We start from the raw sequence: 22,994 nt of genomic DNA on the forward strand, positions 1-22,994 counted from the left end.
ATGGGCGTAAGACATTATCTCAAATGAGTGGGTACCATTATTTTTCAAATGTTTGAATATTATATAAATACATTTATAAAGTGTACGCTATATTTAGAATATTTTCTGAGGGCGAACTGAACTGAAAGAGAAGCATATCAATACTGATTTCGTCATCTGAGTCTGCTGGCTTTGGAGAGAGCATAGATAAGTTTCACTTTCAGTTCAGTTCCTTGTCGGAAAGGAGAAGGAAAGGGCGGCAAGATAAAGCAGTGAAAATATTCTAAATATAGCATACACTTAAACGGATATTGATTATTTTCAGTGAGCCTTTCTTTTAGGTGGCTAAAATATGTTTTTCTGCCGTGCTCCGGTGTCGGTACTCCTGTCTGTTTCTCCAAACTGAGGGTGTGCCGACCGTCATCTACTGCAGGTAATACACTGACTATGGAGAAGCACCTCATACAACCCCACATCAAAACACCTGAACTATCACTTTAATAAAAGCAACCTTAATGAATAATGACTCGATGAACTCGCCTTGGCCACAGAACTAAGGGAGAAAACGTTTGCTGACGCATGAAAAGGGTTCTTGTGCTGAACCCAAATTGTGCACCTGACTTCTATAAATGTGTTAGTTGTAATAAAAACTGAGATTGGCCATTAAACTCCTTTACAGAATAAAAAAAAAAACTACGAAAACAATGGCATTAGATGCCAACACACCTTTGGGCAAAACACGAGCCTCAAATGAGTCTTCATAATTACTTACACACAACACCTGTCAGCCATCACTGTGTGTGTGTGTGTGTGTGTGTGTGTGTGTGTGTGTCTGAGTGTGTGATGTGAACCCGGCCGTCAACAAATGCTTGACGAGAGAACTACCAGGCTTTCTGTCACCTTCAATGATCCTCTCTGGCTGCCTCAGATCAGTGAGCCCGCATGTCATCCCTTCCCAATTAGAGAGTCTTTATTAGGACCCGCTGCCGGCCGTGACAGATGGCGTACGTCAATGGAGCGACTTAAGTGGGATTTGAACCGGTGACCTTTTGGCCTTGGGAGACCAGGAGCTCGGTAGCTGGCAACAATCTCCCCTTTCTGACGCTTGGAGGGGCCGGAGCTGCGAGGGTGAAGCTTGTAATTACAGCGAGGGAGAGAGGGTTGCACACACACACACGCACATGTGCAGTGCATGAGAAAGTGCTGTGTAAGACTCCAGCTGTTGCTCCACGAGGTCGGCTCGGCTCTTTGAAGGAGCGCGCTGGAGGTTATCAGTCAGCTCCGCTTTGTTTACGACTGTTATTGGCTCTGATCGAATTGTGAAGGTGCGTTATTGATGTCTGTGGACGCACATGTGGCCGTTATGAGGAGAAGCTGTGACCTAGACCGCCTGACTCTTAACCTTTGACCTCTGACCTGAACAACACAGGGGGGCTCAAACCATCAGAGCACAAGTGACCATCTTCTAAACATCAGAACACACTGTTTAAAATTCCACTAAATTATCAACAAATCCTGCAGAATAACAAGCCACACTTTTTTTGTACGTGCAGCTTTCTGTGACGCACGTGTTTCTGGCGTCGCCTCGCCAACATGAGTCAGCTGTGTTGTAAAGTGTTCAACAGCTTTGCTGAGCACACTAAGTCATGTCAGGGTGAGCCCAAGAATGCTCCTCCTCGGCCTTCCTCTAAACCGTGTTCCTGGAAGTGATAGCGAGGCCTGGTCCGAGGCAGAGATAAACTTCAAACAGCCGGGAGGATATTACTGCCGCTGATCGGGCCTGCTGGAGCACTTGGACCCGAACGCACAAACACAACCTCTACGCAGACACACACGTCACAGGCCTGCTTAGTGTGTCATCCAGGTGTAAATTATATTAACCATTCACCAACACATGGGATCTATCTGAGCGTCTTTTGTCTTTTAAACATCCAAGCTATCCTTTTAAAGGATTAACCAGCGTACGGTTGTTTGGGAAGCTCCGAAAAACCATGCTTAAAGGGACAGTTCACCCTAAAATCAAAAATATGTATTTGTCCTTTACATGTGGTGCTATTTATCAATCTAGATTGTTTTAGTGTGAGTTGCAGAGTGTCGGAGATATATCGGCTGTAAAGATGTCCAATCTCCGATATAATGGAACCACCGGCTTGTGGTGCTCCAACAGCAATGTCTCTTTCTAAAAATCATGACCTGGTTACTCAAGATTATCCACAGACCTTCAAAAAAGAGAAAAGATCTGGAGCGCTCGTAAAGTTCAAACAAGTGTAATGAAGGTGCTCTTTGGTAGGGAACACAAAAGTTCACAAAAGAAAGAAGGTCCAAGGCACTCTTCTAGCAAAAAGTTGGGAAGTAGGAACTGTTTTCTTTCTACCGAACTGCACCTGTCAACCGCATCACCATGCAGAAGGATGATCTACTCATGGACGAGAGGCTGGTGCTTGTGATAGCGCGACACGTAAACATTTATGGCGTCCTTCTCACCGTGCAGAAGGAAGCGTGCATCTATACTCGATACTGCTCACCTAGCACCACTGAGCTACGTTACAGCTCAGCAGTGGAGGACGGGATCAATGTTTACATCTGGCGCTGTCACGAGCCTCTCGTCTGTGAGTAGACGCACGCTTCCTTCTGCGTGGTGACACGGTTGGCGGGTGTAGTATAGTAGAGAGAAAATAGTTCCTACATGAAACTGCTCACAACAAGGTCTGTGGATCATCTTCAGTAATCGGGTCGTGATTTCTGGAAACAAACATTGCCTCTTGAGTTTTTCAAATTGAGCACCACAAGCCGAGTACCATCTAGTTCCATTACATTGGAGAGAAGGCAGACATCTCTACGCCCGATATTTTCAACACTCGGCAACTCACACCAAAATAATCTAAATTGATAAATAGCACTACAAGTAAGAACCCGTAGAACCCATTTTCATTCACATATCTTGAGGTCAGAGGTCAAGGGACCCCTTTGAAAATGGCCATGCCAGGTTCTCCCTCGCCAAAATTTTGCCCCTCTACCGACTAGTTAGCATGACATGGTACCAATAGATTCTTTAGCTCTTTTTTAGTCTCACATGATACCAGTAACTTCATACTAGCTCTAAAACTGAGCCTGCTAGAGCTGGAGGTCGACGGTGTCCTAAAGGAGATAAAGAGATTAACAAAAAGTGATGTGAAGTAGGTGCCGTCCTACCTGTCCCCATTCACCAGGGATCCAGCGAGGAGGAGGACAGCGTCCTAAACTGCAGCGGATTCGGACCGGAGGTTTGTTGTGGCTCGGGCAATGGGCGGGCGGGAAGGTCTTGGCGAGGTCGCTGCTCTTACATAAGGCGATGCGGTGCTTGAAGCCGGGGCCACATTTCGGCGTGCACTATACAGAGGGAGGAGAAGGAGTCAGAAGAACATCTCGACCGCACCAACGAGCTAAAGGCAGTGTCAGAATATTATTACTCACCTCCGACCAATCCAGAGTGACCCACTTGGGCGGGCAGGACTGGTTGTTGCACGACTCTCGTTCGATAGGTCGGTGAGTCAGACAGTGGGTGTCCTCCAGCGTCTCCTCCTCAGCGGGGCCGATCTTCCTGATGCAAAGGACTGTCCTCGTCCTTATCCCGCCGTCACACGTCTTCCCACACTCCGACCAGTCGCCAATAAACCACCTGGAGGAGACAGACATGAGTTAACAAGTGTTGTTACTCTGTGCACCAGTGTGTTATACTCCCTGTGGTTACTTCATTACAAAACAGGCTTTTGATAATGTCAGAGTGTAAAATCACATTATGGCTCTGCACATTGACTTTATTAAGGTTGGATTACCAAAAAGGGCAAAGTGGGAAAACACAGCAGGGCGCCGAACCTCAGTACCTTTTTGGGTACAAACAGAAATACGTCCACAAACTGTCACGTGTCAAATTATTAATCTTGTTCCTGATTTAACACAAAATTATGCCAATTTTAGACTCATTTATTGGGGCATGTTATTCTAGAAAAACATGTTTATATTTCTCAAAGTTAGGTATTTAAAAAAATATACTATTTTGGTATTGATACTGAAACTCAGGTATCGTATCAGCATTACCATAGAAAAATTACAAACTCCACCACAGACCCTCGAAAGCCCTCGAAAGCCCCAGGTTCACTTTGTGTCAACTCGTTTATGGTAAATCGATTAATAACTGAAAATTTGTTTGGGAATACGCATCACCAAGTACAAAAGGAACTGAAAAGGCTTGTCAAAATCTAGTTTTAAAACCTTTATTACTTCAGTTTTTTCTCATACAACGGTTCGTGTGATATCATTTCATTCATTTTTCGTGCGTTTTCCTACAAATATCCAGCGACACGTGTCAATTTCTGCTCGTTACATGCATACAACTTTTCAAAATAAACTTCTGTCTTCACAGGAAACAACTTGGTTAGGTTTAGGAAAAGATTGTGGTTGGGTTAAAATAACTCTCCTAAGTGGCTTAACAACTTAAGTACGGAAGTTACGTGACAAATAAATCATTGACTTTGACTTCTGATTTCACGTAGGGTACGAACAGCTGTCTCTTGGGCGAAAGTCCTGTGTTTCTGTACGCACCCATCCACCCTGACCTCCTCCCTATGCAGCATTTGTTGCTCTTTATACTTACGTGGATTACATACGAATTGATTTCGTGGGATATATACGAATAACAGTGCATTACTTTTCGTGGGTATGGCTATAAACAGTGTAGGAGAACAGTCTGGTTAATTTGACCATGAAAAGGAAATATTCACATTCTTGCTGAGAGTTAGATGAGAAGATCGATACCACTCTCGGGGAAACAGCTAGCCTTGATCTCTCCACCTCTAAAGCTCACTAACTCTGTGTATCTCATTAGTTTAATCTGTTCACAAACTGTAATGTAAAACATGAATGATGCAGATAAACAGACAGGTAACCACTGTGTTGCCACACCGTGCTGCTGAGCTTTTGACCTCCAGTCTTATTCAAGCTCTCTGTCTACAGACTTCAGAATTAATATCATAAAACTGCCCAGACAACAGCCCTCCAAACACATCCAGCCTGCGAGATATTACATCATGTGAAGGAATGTATACAGAATTAACGACGTGTTCAAACATCTGTGTTAGCTTTCATTACTCGAGCCCATAAAAACCCTGGCTATTCTAAAAACAATCGTGTTTACGTGGTCTCCTTCAGTCGGCCTTTTCCTGAGGCTGCGGAGCGGCTGTTTGCCTCCCGCGAGCACACACAAATGTCATGTGTGGACTGTAACTCAATACGCACACACGCACTCTGCAGCAGCCTTCAAGTACTAATCAAAATAAATGAGATAGCGCAAGTCTGCGTCCACCGAATACAGATGTGAAAATAAATAACCCAAGACTGTAGTCTAAATGTATGAAAACAAATTACCACTTATACAGTAGATTTACGATGCTATCAGTTTGTTTTTTGGCTGAAAGACACCAACACTCATTCTCATACACAAATAATTGTCAGATAGTCTGAAACTAATTAACCCGATGCATTTAATCCCTCTTTTTCCAGATGTGATTGAAGTGAGTCTGGCTTCATGCTTCCAGCTACGGCGTGGGGTTTTACAGACATTTGGCCACCAAACACAGGTTCATATTCCACCTGTATACGTGTACGTTACCCCCTCGAGGACCGGCGAAGGAGCCAAAACAATCAAACACAGGTGGTCATTTTCAGGGCTCTAATTTCTGGCACGAGCCAAACACTGAAAATAGTTAACATATGAAGTTATAAATCACCGCCGTTTTATTTTATTATTTTTGTTCCAAAGCAGGGCTCATTGAAGGCAAATTAATACCGCCAGTCTCATTTTTATGGAGGGTTTTCTTTTTGAAAGCATTAATACTAACAATGGATCAGATGTCTACGGGTACTGTGAAAGGTGTAGCACACCTGCAGGGAATTATCACAGTTCTCCTCAGCTCTACGGAACAGTTTTAGCATCTTTAAGCTAATTATTTTGGTTTTACGGCTCGTAACTTTGTTGTTTTGGTTCAGTCTCACTGTTGTCATGCAGCAAATAAAAAACATACGCTACTTGCCCAAACAGCACCAAACAGGAGATTAAGTTGGAGACTAGCTGGTGAACATAGTGGAGCATTTAGCAGCTAAAGAGACAGATATTTCCCTCGGGAGCTGGTGGAGACCAAAAACAGAGCTAAAAGAGAGTGAATATTGGACACAAAGACAACTTCTAATGAATGATAATGTTGCGACATGTCTGTAAATAGGTAACTGTTTGCTAACACGTTTACCTTAAAAGTTGATAATATGCACCAGATTCGACTGTTATCAGGCCATTTAATAGGCATTATCGGTTGCTATAAGCACCAGAGATGTAGGTCAGTAGGGGCCTACTACACCTACTACGTTGTAAAAGTAGAAGTGAAACTTAAAAGCAGTACGTTCTACAACGTAAAACTGAATGAAATGTTACGTTTTGAACACAAACTAAAAGTCTTCTTTAGGTTTAGGCAACAAAACTACAATTTCTTTAGGTTTAGGCAACAAAACTACAACTTCTTTAGGTTTAGGCAACAAAACTACAACTTCTTTAGTTTTAGGTACCAAAACTACGACTTCTTTAGGTTTAGACAACAAAACTACAACTTCTTTAGGTTTAGGCAACAAAACTACAACTTCATTAGATTTAGGCAACAAAACTACAACTTATTTAGGTTTAGGCAATAAAACTACAACTTCTTTAGGTTTAGGCAATGAAACTACGACTTCTTTAGGTTTAGGCAACAAAACTACAACTTCATTAGGTTTAGGCAACAAAACTACAACGTCATTAGGTTTAGGCAACAAAACTACAACTTCATTAGGTTTAGGTACCAAAACTAAATGAAACTTAACGCTTAACACAAAGTCAACTAAACATTGTTGATTTCACGTGGCATGCAAACTCCGGCCTCCTGGGTAAAAGGCCTGTGTTTTGTGTCCCATCTGTCACCCCCAACATCCACCCCATACTTTACTTTACTTTACATACTGACACTTTCTATGTCAATGTAAGTTTAAAAAACTCTTTTGCAAATACAAAAGTACTCAACCAAGCAGGCTAAACTACACTGGAGAGCAGAACTTGAGGGAAACAAATGAAAGAAAATGTGATTAATCAACATAAATACGGTATATTTGATGGTAATTTTGATAATCTATTAATCATTTAAAGGTACAGAGTGTAGGATTTGGTGACATCTAGAGGTGTGGTTGCAGATTGCAACCAACTGAGTACCCCTCCGCTCAACGTGAGCCGCCGAGTGCAAAACCGTGGTATTGCCGTTCAACTTGCTCAGAGGACATTCTTACCATAATAACACTACTTTAGGAGCAACTGAAGTCAGACGGCGGCTGGCGGTACCACGGTTTTGCACTCTGCAGTTTCACAAGCTTGTTAGAGAACTACGGTGGCCTTCAGGTAACGTGAAAGTCTCTCTCTAGAGCCAGTGTTTGGTTTGTCCGTTCTGTGAAGAGGATCCACTCCCTATGTAGATATGAAGGACTCATTCTAAGCTAATGAAAAACACAACGATTCTTAGTTTCAGATGATTTTAAACTAAAGAAAACATAGTTATGATGATGTTTTTGGAGAAAAAGATCTAACTGAAGACGTTACCTTGGGCTCTGGGAACTTTTGATAGACATTTTTCTCTAATTTTACCCATTTTACACCCTAAACAACTGATCAATTAATCCACTGATAATGAAAATAATCTGAACGCTACGTACTCTGGAGGACACGGCTCAGTGTTGCAGTCCCTCTGGTTCTCTGGAGGTTTGCCGTCTGGGTCACAGTAGCTGTTCTGCACCACCGAGTTGTCATCCAGCCTTTTACACACCACCTCCTGCTTCTGGGAACCTAAACAGGAGGGATAAAAAAAAAGATCGATAATCAATAAGGCAGCAAGCACAGCTGATCTCGCACATTCAGAAACATGGAAGCCTGTCGTCGTGTTTGAGCGCCGTGTTTGAGCGGAGACGGTATCGCTTTCAGTCTGTAGTAAATCCAGACATGTAAATTCCTGATTCTTTGCAGGATATCTTGGCAAATCACTTTTACAGAGCAGAGAGCTCTTTACTTTGGCTTCTAACGGAGAGAGTGAGGGCTACCGTATCGGTGTCACACCTCCCACTGTGTGTGTGTGTGTGTGAGCATGCACGAGTTTTCTGTGCGTGTGTGTATATATATGCCATACCAACTCAGAAAGGGTCTGTTTGGGCCCTCGTGGGACGTATCCCACAGCAGACTTGTCTGGCAGATGTAATGAGATATGGATGTGTGTGCGTGAAGTATAGAAAATCTACCCATCTGTAGCTCGAAGTGAAATACAGTTTGGAGGAACAGTGCGAGGCATGGGGTAAAAGAGTTTTGGTTGTAAGGCTGTCAAAAGATGTTTTTCATGGATTTTATTACGGTAGTGATATATTAAACAAGGCTTCAATGATTAGCTGAACTAGACGTATCGAATGGGTGTATGATTAAATAACATTTTACTGATTTAAAGCTGAGCGCGGTCACAAATTAGATCATTTGGATCAACAATGCAAAGGCATGTTTACAACACTGGAAGGAACGTGTGCGCTTCCCCCTTCTAAGGAATAGCTTTCTGCTCCGGACTTGGAAATCCTTCCTCAGAAAAACCCACATGCTTATTCAGTCATGCTTTTACAAAATATTACAAACCCGTCCAGGCCACACTTGACAACTGGGAAGAAACACTATTTATTGTTACATGAAACCCATTGCTTTTGGGCTAAAAGGTTTGGTTTAGTCATTCTTGAGGCCTTGGTCAACATTTCACTGCGGTTTCAGATTTTGAATGTTTGACTTTGTAGGACAAGCGCTGTGGAAGAGCGGCCGTATCTGTGTGCAGCGCTGGTAAACCAGAAGCTATGCAGAGCAAGCTCATTCACAGAAATTACACCATATTCATTACTCTGGCTGAAACACGGAAAAAATATACATATTGAATTTATTACGGGGCTGAATCTCCAGCTATAAAGTAATGATTTTGGAAAGCCGTCGCAAATTATGATACTGGGTTTCCACACACTGCTCTTCAGCATTTGTGTAATTATTGGTTTGGGGAAGATTTACAGAATGACACACACACACACACACACACACACACAAGATATGAAGTATTACATATTTGAGAAGGTTAGAAATATTCAAAAAGAATTTAAAACACCCACAGCGTGTTATGCTACTCAACACCAAAATGCTTGGAGTGCTCTTTTTGCAGAAGGCAACTGGAGCTCAGCAGAAGGTCGACACGGACAAGACGCTGTTCTTCTCTCACAGAAAAATAAACTTTAATAATGAAAACGTACAGTAGATTTAGAAAATCTATTTATGTTTATGAAGTACTTTACACAACTAGAAAAGTGCAGATCTCTGTCAGGTGTGTCTCCCTCTCCCCTCAACTTTAGTTGGATCATAACATATTGGTAATGGAATTAATCTACAGATGCTGAGGTTCAAAATGAGACCAAACCTTTCTACGGATGTCAGTTTTTGAGTTACAACAAAGGCCAAAATGTGGCCTGGAACAGACTAGGTAAGGCTTGTTTTTAGCCTAGCCAACTGTCGGAAATGCCTTTTGCAACTGAAGCAGTTGTTGACCGCAACCGGCCGGTTAGGAGGAGTGAGGAGTCAGCAGTCAGTGACGGTATAAAACAGTCACTAAGTAGGTATTTCAAAAATTGTGAATCGCTCCAACCATGAAAGGTCCTTGAGCATACAGTCATAAATGAGCACAGAAAATATCAGGCTGATGGGTCCAGTAGTATGCGAGATTAGCCGTGGACAGGGGTGGAGATAATAAAAGACACATTGGGTATGTTATGCAATCTTGCACGGCAGCTGGATTCTCGCGATGTCACAAGAAGAATTGCAGGATCAGGCTTCAAGTGATAAGTTTGTGTACGGCTCGCCAAACAACGGACCAATCAGCATCCTGTGAGGAGCTACAGGTGTAGCTTGGGTGGCGACTGTAGATCTGTAGGTTGACTAAACTAACTAGCCAAATTATAAAGCGCTAGAATTGATTAAAAACCATGCAATACAGTACAAGAAAAAAAGCTGACCATTGTAGAAGTGTGTTTCCTTCACCTATTTTTATGCACATTTTCAATTTGCACATGAAATAACCGTGAAGGGCTGCAGACAAAAACATCTAATCTGTGTGGGAGCGATGAGAAGACTGTAATGTTCTTCAAATTTAATACATGAAACACACATAAATGCCATATTTCCATACCGCCTTCCACATCATTCCACATCCTTTGTTTGATCGGAGAATTGGCGCCACCAACTCCTAATATTTTCTTCACAGTTATAGATGGAAACATAACGCACATAAATTTGCATTTTCTTGTGTTGATTTTCTGGAAATTCTCTTCAACTTTACACTAAATTTGGATGGAAACTTGACTTTAGTTCCAAACTGAAGAAAACACAACAGCATACACATTTTAACCTTTGTGTGAAAAGTTAAACTGGACACCCTGAGATTCTTCGCTACCTCCACTATCGCTATGTTTATGTGACCGTTAAAAGTCCAGCGGAGCAGAGAGGAAAGTTATTGCAGTCGAGGCTTGCAGTACCGACTCACCTCCAGCGCAGGTAGCTGAGCATTCGGACCAGGGCAGGTGGTGCCAGGAGAAGCCCACCTCGTTGTCACCACTTCCTGTGCGCTGGATGGGCACGTTGAACTTGTAGCGTATTCCCATGTTCATTTCCTGAAGGAGGACCTGCAGAGGGAGCAGAGAACAAAAAGGTGAGAACAGAAAAACAGAGACATAGTAGGAAGAAGAATGTACATTTTGTACAATTTCTGTATGAAAACAAAGTGAAAACAATCAGGTGATAACTCTGTGTGGGTTTTGTGGCTTTCACATTACACATTAGTCATTTCAACCACTGTCAAAATATTGATTATAGCAGCTTTAAATGCAGTTTCTTTTACAGTCCGGATCAGCGAGGCTCTGGTGGGTTTATATTAGTCTGCTGGATGCAGATGGAGACTGAGGGAGTCAGGCTTTGCAAGCCGCAAAGAAATGGCTAGTGGTCGAGTGGCCAGTTGCTTGTCTATTCCAGTGGTGCTGTGTGGTCTGGTATTTTCAGCATTCATGTCAAGGCAGAAACCACCGAGTATTACGACAAGAAAATGCTCAGTTGCCTCACATTTCACACAAACATGCAGAGAAACTTGTCATGAAAGCTATTTTAAAAAACTACTTAACATGCACGAGCTAACTCCCATACAACAACACAGATGCTTTTTTCAATAGGCACATATAAATAGCTTTTAACCCCAAACCGCTGGCTGACGGTCACTTAAGGTTAGCAGCCAGATGTTGAGTTTAAGTGGACTCAGACCAACAGCATACGTACAGCAGAAAATGTACAGAGCTAACTATAGAGTTGCAAAGTGAGATGAGTTATTTCTGGTGTGCAAGTTTCCGGATGTCCCACTCATTTTCTGCATGCCAAAAATTGAAATAATTCAACCTATATTATCATTAAAGTAGCTATTATCTATGTTTTTATAATAAAGTGTGTCTCTCGTAACTCGTAGTGATAAACCTCTAGAGAATTATCACCTGAATCTGCAGCTCCCCTCGGCATTACGGAGCTTTATAGTGAGTTTCCGGCCCAAAACTTTACTGTTCTGGTTCACTCATAGCATCATCTCACAGCAGACAGACACAGTTAGAGACCAGCTGGTGAACATAGTGGAGCATTTAGCAGCTAAAGGAGAGAGAATATTGGATACAACCATCTGGTGGACACTAACATGTCTTCAAATTAGGGCTGTGAATCTTTTTTTCATCTTTTCAAAATGTATCTTAAAGGGAGATTTGTCAAGTATTTAATACTCTTATCAACATGGGAGTGGGCAAATGTGCTGCTTTATGCAAATGTATGTATATATTCATTATTGGAAATCAATTAACAACACAAAACAATGACAGATATTGTCCAGAAACCCTCACAGGTACTGCATTCAGCATTAAAAATATGCTCAAATCATAACATGGCAAACTGCAGCCCAACAGGCAACAACAGCTGTCAGTGTGTCAGTGTGCTGACTTGACTAGAACGCATTTTCATTCACATATCTTGAGGTCAGAGGTCGAGGGAACCCTTTGAAAATTGCCATGAAGTTTTTCCTCGCCAAAATTTAGCATACGTTTGGAGCGTTATTTATCCTCCTTTGCGAAAAGCTAGCATGACAGGGTTGGTACCAATGGATTATTTAGGTTTTCTAGTTTCATATGATGACAGTAACTTCACTCTAGCTTTAAAACTGAGCTCACTACAACCTAAAAATCGTAAGTTAGGTTAATGGGTTTGCTGACAAATCCGCTATATCATCTCAAAAGGTGATGATATGTCAATGTTGTGGCCAAAAACAATGCAGGTTTAAATTGTCCAGGAGACTCCTGGGTTTCTAAGTTGAAGGGGAAACTACTTCCAGGACCAGCTGCTCCTCCGACTGTGCCACTAAAGGTGTGATTTTGACACATGCAATGGTTTTTATAGTGCATGGTGTACAATAAAATATAATTTGTTACCATGACAACCAGGTTTTCAGTGGTAGCACCCAGCGCCTCTAAAGACTCCGGCTCATCAGAGGGTCTCTTGTAGTGGAAGGCCGTCCCTGCGATGTCAAACTTCCTGGGCCAGTCGATGGTCCATGCGCCGTTGATGTAATAATCATCCACTTCAGACTTCAGAGCTGAGTAATCACAGAAAAAACAAGAAATACGTTTAGAAAGCTGAAGCAGACAGGAACGGTAGCCGAGACAAACAGGTGGAGACAATCATTCGGTGTGATGTCATAGCCGTCGTTCATTTTCATCATCATCATCATCACCTCTCTTGATGTCAACTCTCTGAGCAGAAACACACACACGCTGTAAATGCAGACTTTCACGTGCACCGACATGTACATACGTCTAATTTAGAAAGAGAAAGAAAGCACACTTCAGGTGAAAGCCTGGACGAACCTCATGAATACCACTCTGTCTGGTTGTCAAAACAAAAGTTGGTCTCCAAGCACAACAGATCTGAAAATATCCACTTTCTCCGCGTTGAAATGAGGCCAAATTCAGGAGAAACGATCCAACCGCTCGCTATTCTGTCTCTCTGGCTCGTGCTCCGCAGATTCCCCCTTCTCTTCTCTCCCTTTCAAACAATAGCTTACTCCTCTTTAAAATATCACAATCCCCTTCTCAATAAATTCATTTTCAGCACATCTGGCACCGATTGTGTGCGGCATTGTGATTTTGTTATTTTGAAACGGTGCAGTTTACACAAGTCTCCACAGGCATCCCAGTCTCTATTTTTATATTGTCTCACTTAGTTTGTGCTTTAATAAAACATTTTTTTAAAAACGTTGCTGACCTAAATAGCATGCACTCAGACAATGCTGCAGAAGTAAAATATTATCTTTATCACTGGGGTCACAGATGAAATTCATAACAAAGTTACAGATTGCTTGGAAGGGGAAAATCTAGTCCAACACAATAGCCAAAATTGCACTCTTTAAAGTTTGATATATAGACATCATATCCCCCCATAATCCTGGTGGACCAGGCAGCTGTCACCACGGCCCTATAAATCTGATGCAGCTCTCCGGTTCAAAGTGTAACTTAAGCCCTCCATCAACACCATCGCTATAAATTCAACACGCTGTCACATGTCTTTCTCTCGCTAATGAAAAGACACAAAACGGGCTTAATTGAATCCGGTTGTTTGATTGTTTTGGGTCCGACGCTGCCAGTGTTGCAAATAGTTTTTGTTTAGTCTGGAACGGAGCGGATGGTTTCTGGTGCCAAGAGGGCCATCACATGTGTTAAGATTCAGACCAGAGAGGTTTTTTACAGACTCTGTTTTATGGCTTTACTGTACGTTAGGCAACGGGAGATTTAACGATGGTATCTTCTAATTTGCTCTTGACAAAGACGCATGGAAATCCCTGGAAATGTGGTTGACACAGAACTGAACAGATAATAAGAAACAGCTTGATGTCGCAAATTGACAATTCACCACACTGTGGTTCGGAGTCTACTGAGATTGATGGATTGATAGTGAAACAAGAATAGAAAGTCTACAGCCACACTAGTGGCTCTGTGAGGCTGTATTTAAGCACAGTGGTGCTTTGAGTTAAATGCATGTAATATTTACCGTGTTCACCAACAGTTTGGAGTGCAGCTGTCATTAGTTTTTGCAGGTATTTGGTCGTAAACTGAAGTGGATAATCATCCTCTGGGGAACATAAATGTCTGAACCAAATTTCATGAAAATCCATCAAATTGTCATCAAGACATTTCACTTAAAACCACAAACATCAACCTCATGGTAGCGCTAGAGGGAACGTCAGGGGATCTACAAAGTCATGAGGATTCATCCTCTGAGAACCATGAATGTCTGCACCAGATTTCATGGCAATCCATCTGGTAGTTGTTGAGATATTTCACTTAAAACCACAAATATTGATCTCATGGTGGCGCTAGAGGGAACCTCAAGGGATCACCATATTTCACTGGATAGCTAATATTTTTGCTCTGCTGATGGAGCTAGATGACATATCAAGGGGGCCACCAAAGTCATTAGGAGTCATCCTCTGGGGAACATGAATATATGTACTAAATTTAATGGCCATCCATCTGATAGTGGTTAAGATATTTCACTTAAAACCACAAATGTAAACCTCATGGTGACCATAAAGAGAACGTCAGGGGACCACCAAAGTCATTAGGATTCATCCTCTGTGGAACATGAAAGTCTGCACTTGATTTCATGACAATCCATCTATTGAGATATTTCATTTAAAACCACAAACATTGATCTCATGGTGGTGCTAGAGGGAACCTAAAGGGATCACCATATTTCACTGGATAGGTAATATTTTTACTCTGTTGATGGAGCTAGAGGAGATATCAAGGGGCTAACAAAGTCATTAGGATTCATCCTCTGGGGAACATGAATATATGTAACAAATTGAATGGCCATTCATTGAATAGTGGTTGAGATATTTCACTCAAAACAACAAATGTCGACCTCATGGTGGCGCTAGAGAGAAAGTCAGGTGATCACCAAAGTCATTAGGGTTCATCCTCTGGGGACCATGAATGTCGGTACAAAACTGTGTGCCAATCCATCTGGCAGATGTTGAGATTTTTCACGAGATAACGAATATTTTTGCCCTGCTGATGGAGCTAGAGGAAATATCAAGGGACCACTAAAGTCATTAGGATTAATCCTCTGGGGAGCATGAATATAAAAACCAAATTTTATGGCCATCCATCTGATAGTTGTCGAGTTATTTCACTAAAAAACAAAAATTTCAACCTCATGGTGGTGCTACAGGAAAGGTCAGGGGATCATCTAAGTTATTAGGATTCATCCTCTTGGGAATATGAATATATGTACCAAATTTAATGGCAATCCATCTAATAGTTGTTGAGGTATTTCACTAAAAAACTAATATTCCAACCTCATGGTGGCCCTAAAGGAAAAGCCAGGGGATCATCAAAGTCAGTGAGCTTCATCCTCTGGGGACCATGAATGTCTGTACAAAACTGTAAACCAATCCATCTAGTAGATGTTGATATTTTGCCTGCTGATAGAGCTAGAGGAAATATCAAGGGATCATCAAAGTCATACGGATTCATCTTCTGGGGAACATGAATATATGTACCAAATTTAATGGCCATCCATCTGATAGTTGTTGAGGTATTTCACTTACAACCACAAATGTCAACCTCATTGTGGCCCTCGAGGGAAAGTCAAGGGATCACCAAAGTCAGTGAGCTTCATCCTCTGGGGAACATGAATGTCAGTGCAAAACTGTGAGCCAATCCATCTGGTAGACGTTGAGATTTTTCACTAGATAACCGATATTTTTGCCCTGCTGATGGAGCAAGAGGAACTATCAGGGGATCACCAAAGTCAGTGAGCTTCACACTCTAGGGAGCATGAATGTCAGTACAAAACTGTGAGCCAATCCATCTAGTAGTTACTGAGATATTTCACTAGATAACCAATATTTTTGCCCTGCTGACGGAAGTAGAAGAAACATCAAGGGACCACTAAAGTCATTCATCCTCAAGGGAATATGAATGTCTGCACAACATTTGATGGCAATCCATCCAATAGTTGCTGAGATACTTAAGCCTGGACCACAGTAGTGGTGGGCAGACAGACATTACCATCCATAAAGCTCATAAAAGTGCATAATTAGTCTAACTCTAAAATGCGCCTTCGACTCACCGATGTAATTCTTCGACATGGCAACTTCTTTGATCTCGATGTGAACCGATCCTTTTGGGATCTGAACCACCTCCATGTAGCCTGAAAAACGAGGACAGCGATCGTTAACGTGGTATTTTCTCCCACTCAAAGTCAAAGGGAGTACATATAGAATAAATTCAAATCACCCAAAAAGGACAAAGAAGGAGGACAAAACAATCCCCTCCTTTTTTCTTTTTTTTTTTACAGTCACACACACACACACACACATACACACACACACACACACACACGTGGATACAGTATTTTTAGATGGTTTACTAGCCATACCATAGAAGGAGAAATATGTTTTCTCTCTCTCTCCTGCTCTCTATAGACAACCTCAGGCTAAAGCCAACACCGAGTCCCTATCTCTACTCCTGATTTCTTCACTCCATGATGTAATTAATGAGGAAAATATTATGTTTTGATCTATATTCTGACAACATAATTCTAAATAGCGAAAAACATATGCTCTGTCGGTGGGTAACAAAGACAAAAAGAAAGGCTCATTTCCATGAGAGATTATCTTCCTGGCTTCGGGGGATGTTTTTTGGACAAAAAGAATGACGTTGTTTTCCTCGTAATCATCTCCGGTGACTTTAACTTTGTCACATGTGGTCATCGAAACACTCTGCTCCTCATGTTCAATATATAAATGGAGATGTAATAGAAACCTGAGGTGACCTGAGGAGTGTTTTACCTCCTCTGGGTAGAGACTCGTTGAAGAGTCCCTCCGTCGCCTCGCAGGTGCTGCCGTCCCCTCCGCACACTCGGCATCGGTCTTCTTTAGCGTCAGAGCTCAGGATGTTGTCGCAGCCCACATGCTTTGAAGTCAGAGAAAGAGAGAGCATTGTTTTTATTTCAACACTGGATTTAGCACCATTTTAAGGTGAAAATGACTCATTACTAGGGGTGTAACGATTCTATGATTTAGAATTTTGATTCTCTCCGCTGTAGTCGGTGTTACACGGCGGACGGGCATACACCGATTATGTTACTTGCCCACCTCCTCCACTGTCGTTTTGCGTTTTTTATGGAAATGAAACTCATTAAGTTCATGTTCGCGTATCAGCGGCGTGTCATCAGTACATTGTCAGATGACAGACGCTACAAACTGAAAGTGAAAGTGTCTGCTCCGTACGGAGTCTCAGCTCAACGAGACAAGAGAGAGAGGTGACAGACAAGACAATGGCGGAGGATTTGGTGTCAAAGCGGAAAAAAACAAAACGCCTATTTGGCAATATTTTGTATTTAAACCCAACGCTATAAGAGAACCATAATGTTAATGAGGTAATCGCCGGGTGGAGGATGGAGCGGTCACAGCCGGGGTGTGTGTGGCGCAGCGTCACCGGGTGGAAACCTGCAGCGGCCCCACAGTGAAAGCTCTACCGGAAAGGCCAGACGCACAGCCACCCGACGTTAAAGATCAAAGTAAGCGCTCTACAGATACTGAGCGTTATCTTTTCCTGTAAAACGTCCGGTGTAATCGGTAACACCGGTGTTGTCAAGAGTTTATTAACCGGTGGGATAAATTTCCTCACCGTCACATCCCTAGTGTATCGTAGCGGGCTAACCTAACTTCCATAGCAAACCGACTCGCGGCAAGTCGCGGACTCACTTATGCCGGCTGGATTTGTAAAATAACAGCGTCGGCATCTAGTGTGTGTGTGTGCGTATAGTCCCGCCGTGCCGGTTGTCCCTTTCTACAAGTAATTAATGTTACTGTAAGAAAGAAAGAAAGTATGAATTGACGTTGATCTGCCTCTCTGTACAGTTGGTTTTGATCTATTCATGGTATTTGTTGACAATAAGAAAACAATATAGAATAACTGACTGATCCTTTAACACAGCTACATCGATTACAGCCGTAATCTGCTGGTACACCTTGGCAGGTTTTTACATGTAAAACATATCAGCGCTCATAAAACACGACGGTGTTGAAACCAGCCAACGCAACAGATAAAACTATGTTGGCTTCGTATACATTTTTTAATATGCAGGCCTCATGGAGCCCATTAAATCTTTTATCTGTGCTCAATCTGTAGTGATTGCTTCATCACTACTTGATTGGTAGAGTAATGCCTCGGAGCAGCGGTTTTCAGCACATTCTGATTGAAGGTTAAAAGCTGTGTTTTCATTATTTTTCCCCTTTAATGGCTCCAACACCAGCAGTCTGCGGACTCATTAGGGCATTTGCAATATGAGAATATCTGTTATAGGTTAGGCCGACAGTCTGTGGTTATGTCTACTGATATAAAGCAAAGGAACCATTTCCAACTTCACTTTAATACAATTTACATCAAAACGTCTAGAAATTTGTATGTAAATTTAAGTACTCTTTTTCCCCTGTGCTCACTACGAGGGCTGCAGCTAAGAATTATTTTCATAATCGATTAATTTGTCAATTATTTTCTAGATTAATTGATTATTTCATCTGTACTTTTTGTCAATAAAATGTCAGAAAATAGTGAAAAATGTCCATCCCAGTTTTTTCAAAATCCAAGGTGATGTCTTGTTTTACTTTTGTCAGTCTAAAACCCCAAAATATTCAGTTCAATAGGATATAAAACATAGAAAAAGCAGGAAATCTCCATATTTGAGAGGCTGAAAACAGCATTTTCTGCCATTTTTGCATGAAAAATTACTTTAACGATTATTATTATCAATTATCAAAATAGTTGCCAATTATTTTTCCGTTGATTGACTAACTAATTTAGATTAGTTGACTTATTGTTGCAGCTCTACTCTCTATGTATCCGGTGTTTTTAAAGTGCAGATTTTACATTATTTAGTCTGTATGTACTATATTTTTTACAGTGTAAACAACAATGTTTAATCTCTTAAAAATAATTTTGCGTATAACTTTTATAGTTGATCATTATATACTTTTTTTATCATTATTTTTAACAAGTTGCACGATCTTGAAATCACGACACTAGATTTTGTTATATATGCAATCATAATAACAATAAAGATGATATGTAGTGCAGTATTAATATGGTTGAGACGGAGTCAAAGATCATCCCTCATTCACTTAATTATGCACTAACTATTAGAAACTCTAGAGTAAGCAGTAAGTAGATATATTAGCGCTGCAAAAATTAGTTTGTTTAAAATTGATAAGTGGACCGATCGGCATTTATCGGCAACTATTGCGATAATTAATAAATTTTTTTAAGACATTTTTAAACAAAAATACCTAAAAGAATCTCTGGTTGCAGCTTCTCCAGTGTGAGGATTTGCTGGTTTTCTCTGTTTTATATCATCGCAAACTAAATATATCTTTGGACTGTAAGTTGAACAAAAGGGGACTCTGGGAAAATGTGATTTTATGGAGCAAACAATTAATCGAGAAAATGATCTGGAGGTTAATCGCTAATGAGAATAATTGTCTGTTGCAGCCCTACACTATATAGAGCACACATTTTAGCAAAAAGGCAGAAAAACCACTTTGGATCTCCCAGTTTTTTCTCCTCTCTGTTATTCCTAGTCTTTCTCTCTCTCTCTCTCTCTCAGCACCTGTAAACTGCATTGCAGCTTTGAGTGTTTCTGAAAGCTGTCCAAGCAGACAGTGTTCTGGAGATTTATCACAGTGTGGCAGCGAACCCAGAGAGCCGACAGCCTCAGAAATAAAAACGACACGCTGGATTCAGACTGGAAATAAACCTGCAGTGCTCCTTTGGTGAGGAATATTCCACCTCTTAGAATTCTCGTCCCATTAAAACACGCACCATGTTGTGTTTTTATATTAAAATCAGAGTAATGTTGTTGGCACAGACGCTGCATTTTCGTGCCAAACAGGAATCAAATTCAGGTGGAAGTCAAAGCAAATACTTTAAAAAGCGAGGAACCAAAAAGTTATTTCAGCTGCATCTCAGAAAACACACGTTCATCTCCACACAAGCGTGATTTACGCTCGTGAAAACAAAGACGGCACCGACTGCCAACTCTTTTCAATAAAATGGTATTAAATCAGCCTTTTCAAATATATGTAAAATCCTTATTCAATCATAACAATGATTTTTGTGTTTTATTTATCACAAGACAATCGTGGCCGAGGCTGCGGAGCCCTGATAAGAGTCAGAGAGAGCGATGCCAGTCATTCGATCACAATAAGCCACAATCAGCAACTCAAAGGCTTCATTGTTCTTCACTGGTGCGGTTTTGTGCTTTGGCAGTCGTGTTGACGCAGTCAGTAATCTAGTAAACTGTGCTGTCAAAGATAAAAAACTGGCATGGAGAGTGAGGGAACTCTCGCTAGGTCAGTTAATGTACAGCTAACATGTCACTCTGGATGTCATTTGACAAAATATCAGAGTCACAAGAGCCCAGTGAGGAAAACGTCATAGTGTAGAGTGTCATTATATTAGTTCAGAGCAGGAGATGCATGATGTTCTTAGTGCATCTGACATGTATTTCACATGCAAATCAATCAATAATACTGCCAGTCACTGCATCAACATGTCATTTCATGTTCCACAAATGTGCTTTAATCAAACAGGATTGATCACATATTTATATCTGGGAATAATTAACTCATACAGTAGAATACGTTTTCAGTGGCTTTTTGTTATAAGACATGTCATTTTATTCTATTTTTAGGGAGCCCCTGTCAAGGAAAGTAATTGTGTTACGTCCACTGATTTTACCTCTGGCCTGAAGTCGCAACACACATCTTAAGTTACACAACCGCAGCGTTTTTTTGGTGCAATTAAAGATAGGGTCGACCATGTTGCAAAGCTAGCATAATTCGTAACTACTTCACAGACACAGAGCGGAGAGAGGACCTCAACTCAACAACGCTACCTCATGACAAGTAACCGCGGCAGTGCTACTGCAGGGCTGAGTTTTCTCTTCCATTCTCCAGGAAACGTGCGGCGGCGACGCGATTTGAGTTCAGGCTGGTGCACGCCAAGGGTAGAGTACGAGCAGGGAGGTGGGGAGGCATCTGATTGGTTCTTTCCGAGCGGACCTCGAGGCAGTGATTGGTAGACGTTTTTATAGGATTACAGCAGCTACAGATGACGGCTCTATTCCGGTCCTTTTTCAGAGCTCATCAGTAATGGATCGCTGTCGGGGTGTAAAGACCATTTCAACCAATATAACAAATAGTGTCTACTGGAGAACATTGTCAACCCTACCTTTAATTCACACATCAATATATTTTTCCGAACTGTTTTTTGAGCTTTAGCACCGCAAATAAAGGCATCAACCAATCACGTTGTGCGGAGTTGCGCCTATATTTATGAAACAAAAACACAGAGGCTCCGTAGTCTGAACAAAAGACGTCAAACTTTATTACTCTCAACTCTTACTTTCAACCTCGACAAAGGCAGCGCAGACCAGATCCACTCCTTCCGTTCCTACCTTTCACAATAAAAGACCTAGACATATAATAATCGCATGCGCATAATTTTGCATTTTGTATCTGTTTATTCGTCACGCCCCTCGGTGTGTAAATGCTTTCACAGTCTTCCTCAGCGGATGGAGTTTGCTCAGTTGTCATCATACGACCTGGTTATGGAAGTTTGGTCACATGATGACAGGCGCTAACTCCATCACAACTCCATCCGCTGATGAAGACCGCGACCGAGCGATTGAAAGCACCACAAAAGAATTTAAAGTTTACTGATTTTTCAACCATGTTTCAAGTCATAATTTATGTTCCAAACATCAGTGAGTTTCTAGTTTTGTTGCTAATGTTGGCAGAGTGGCGGTAAAAGGAAAACTACAGTTTATTACAGTTAAACTTTTATTTTCTGAGCTCCAGCCATCAGATGAAGTTGTAATAAATCATAGTTTTCCTTTAAGACCTCAATAAAAGAGTATAAAACAGAAATTTGTAAATCTTTGATCATGTGGATTTAGACTTTGAAATGACCATATATGACAAAGCAGAGCTCCCTTACCTTACACTCTCCATTGATGCAGATGTCCAGAGAGTCGGCCTGACATCGGGTGCCGTCTATGACTGCAGGAGAGCGCTCTGTGTAGAAGTTGTAGCCCTCCGCCAAGCAGTTCAGCGCACAGGGCTTCACACCACCTGCAGAGAGCACACAGACACGGTTATCTAGAGTTCAGCCTGCACACAGAAAACAGACAACATGACCTGAACGCTAATAGAACAACTCAGAGATAGACACCACACAGAGACCAGCAAACTCCGGGATCTCCTTTCCACTTGTTGACAATAACACTCATGAGGAGGAAAGTCAGCGGCGCTCAGATCTAAAAAACGCCGAGCCTGACGTCACTGTAACACTGACATCAACAGAGACAGCAGCGGCTGCCAACAACAATTACACTGACATCAACGTGCAGGTTATCTGCTGTTTATACATGACGGCTTGCAGCCCACAGAGCGCCGTAAATCAGGAGGTGATGGATTTGACAAAACAGACCCCTCTGATAAAAGAGATCTAACTTAAGCTCCTCCATCGCTGAGAGAAAATAAAAGACGTGTTTACATGCTTCAAACTTTTATCAGTTTTTTTCTTGTGTTTTTAGTGAAGTGGATATTTTCCATGATCTGCAGACATCGAGGAGAGAACTTAGGGGGGAGAATGACAAAGTATGTACTGCTAAACGCCTGCCAATAACTGTGATGGTACACTAGCATTTGCAACCTCGGTCCAAAGAATGAGTCCTTCTGGGAGATTCTGAGAGACGTGTGTCA

General features: G+C 41.6%; 1 protein-coding gene across 2 annotated transcripts in view; it reads right to left on the reverse strand.

Moving 5' to 3' along the window:
- adamts6 (ADAM metallopeptidase with thrombospondin type 1 motif, 6) overlaps positions 1-22,994 on the reverse strand; it is a 70,359-nt gene that overhangs the window by 6,836 nt on the left and 40,529 nt on the right. For both annotated transcript variants that reach the window (XM_074617156.1, XM_074617155.1), the window contains exons 16-23: positions 22,228-22,361; positions 17,019-17,142; positions 16,298-16,378; positions 12,595-12,758; positions 10,629-10,767; positions 7,741-7,870; positions 3,433-3,637; positions 3,172-3,348 (exon numbers count right to left, since the gene is read on the reverse strand). In XM_074617156.1, the coding sequence (XP_074473257.1) occupies positions 3,172-3,348; positions 3,433-3,637; positions 7,741-7,870; positions 10,629-10,767; positions 12,595-12,758; positions 16,298-16,378; positions 17,019-17,142; positions 22,228-22,361 (1,154 nt within the window). The remainder of the gene's footprint in view (positions 1-3,171; positions 3,349-3,432; positions 3,638-7,740; positions 7,871-10,628; positions 10,768-12,594; positions 12,759-16,297; positions 16,379-17,018; positions 17,143-22,227; positions 22,362-22,994) is intronic.

Source organism: Sebastes fasciatus, chromosome 19 (assembly GCF_043250625.1).
Source record: "Sebastes fasciatus isolate fSebFas1 chromosome 19, fSebFas1.pri, whole genome shotgun sequence".
NCBI classification, from domain to species: domain Eukaryota; kingdom Metazoa; phylum Chordata; class Actinopteri; order Perciformes; family Sebastidae; genus Sebastes; species Sebastes fasciatus.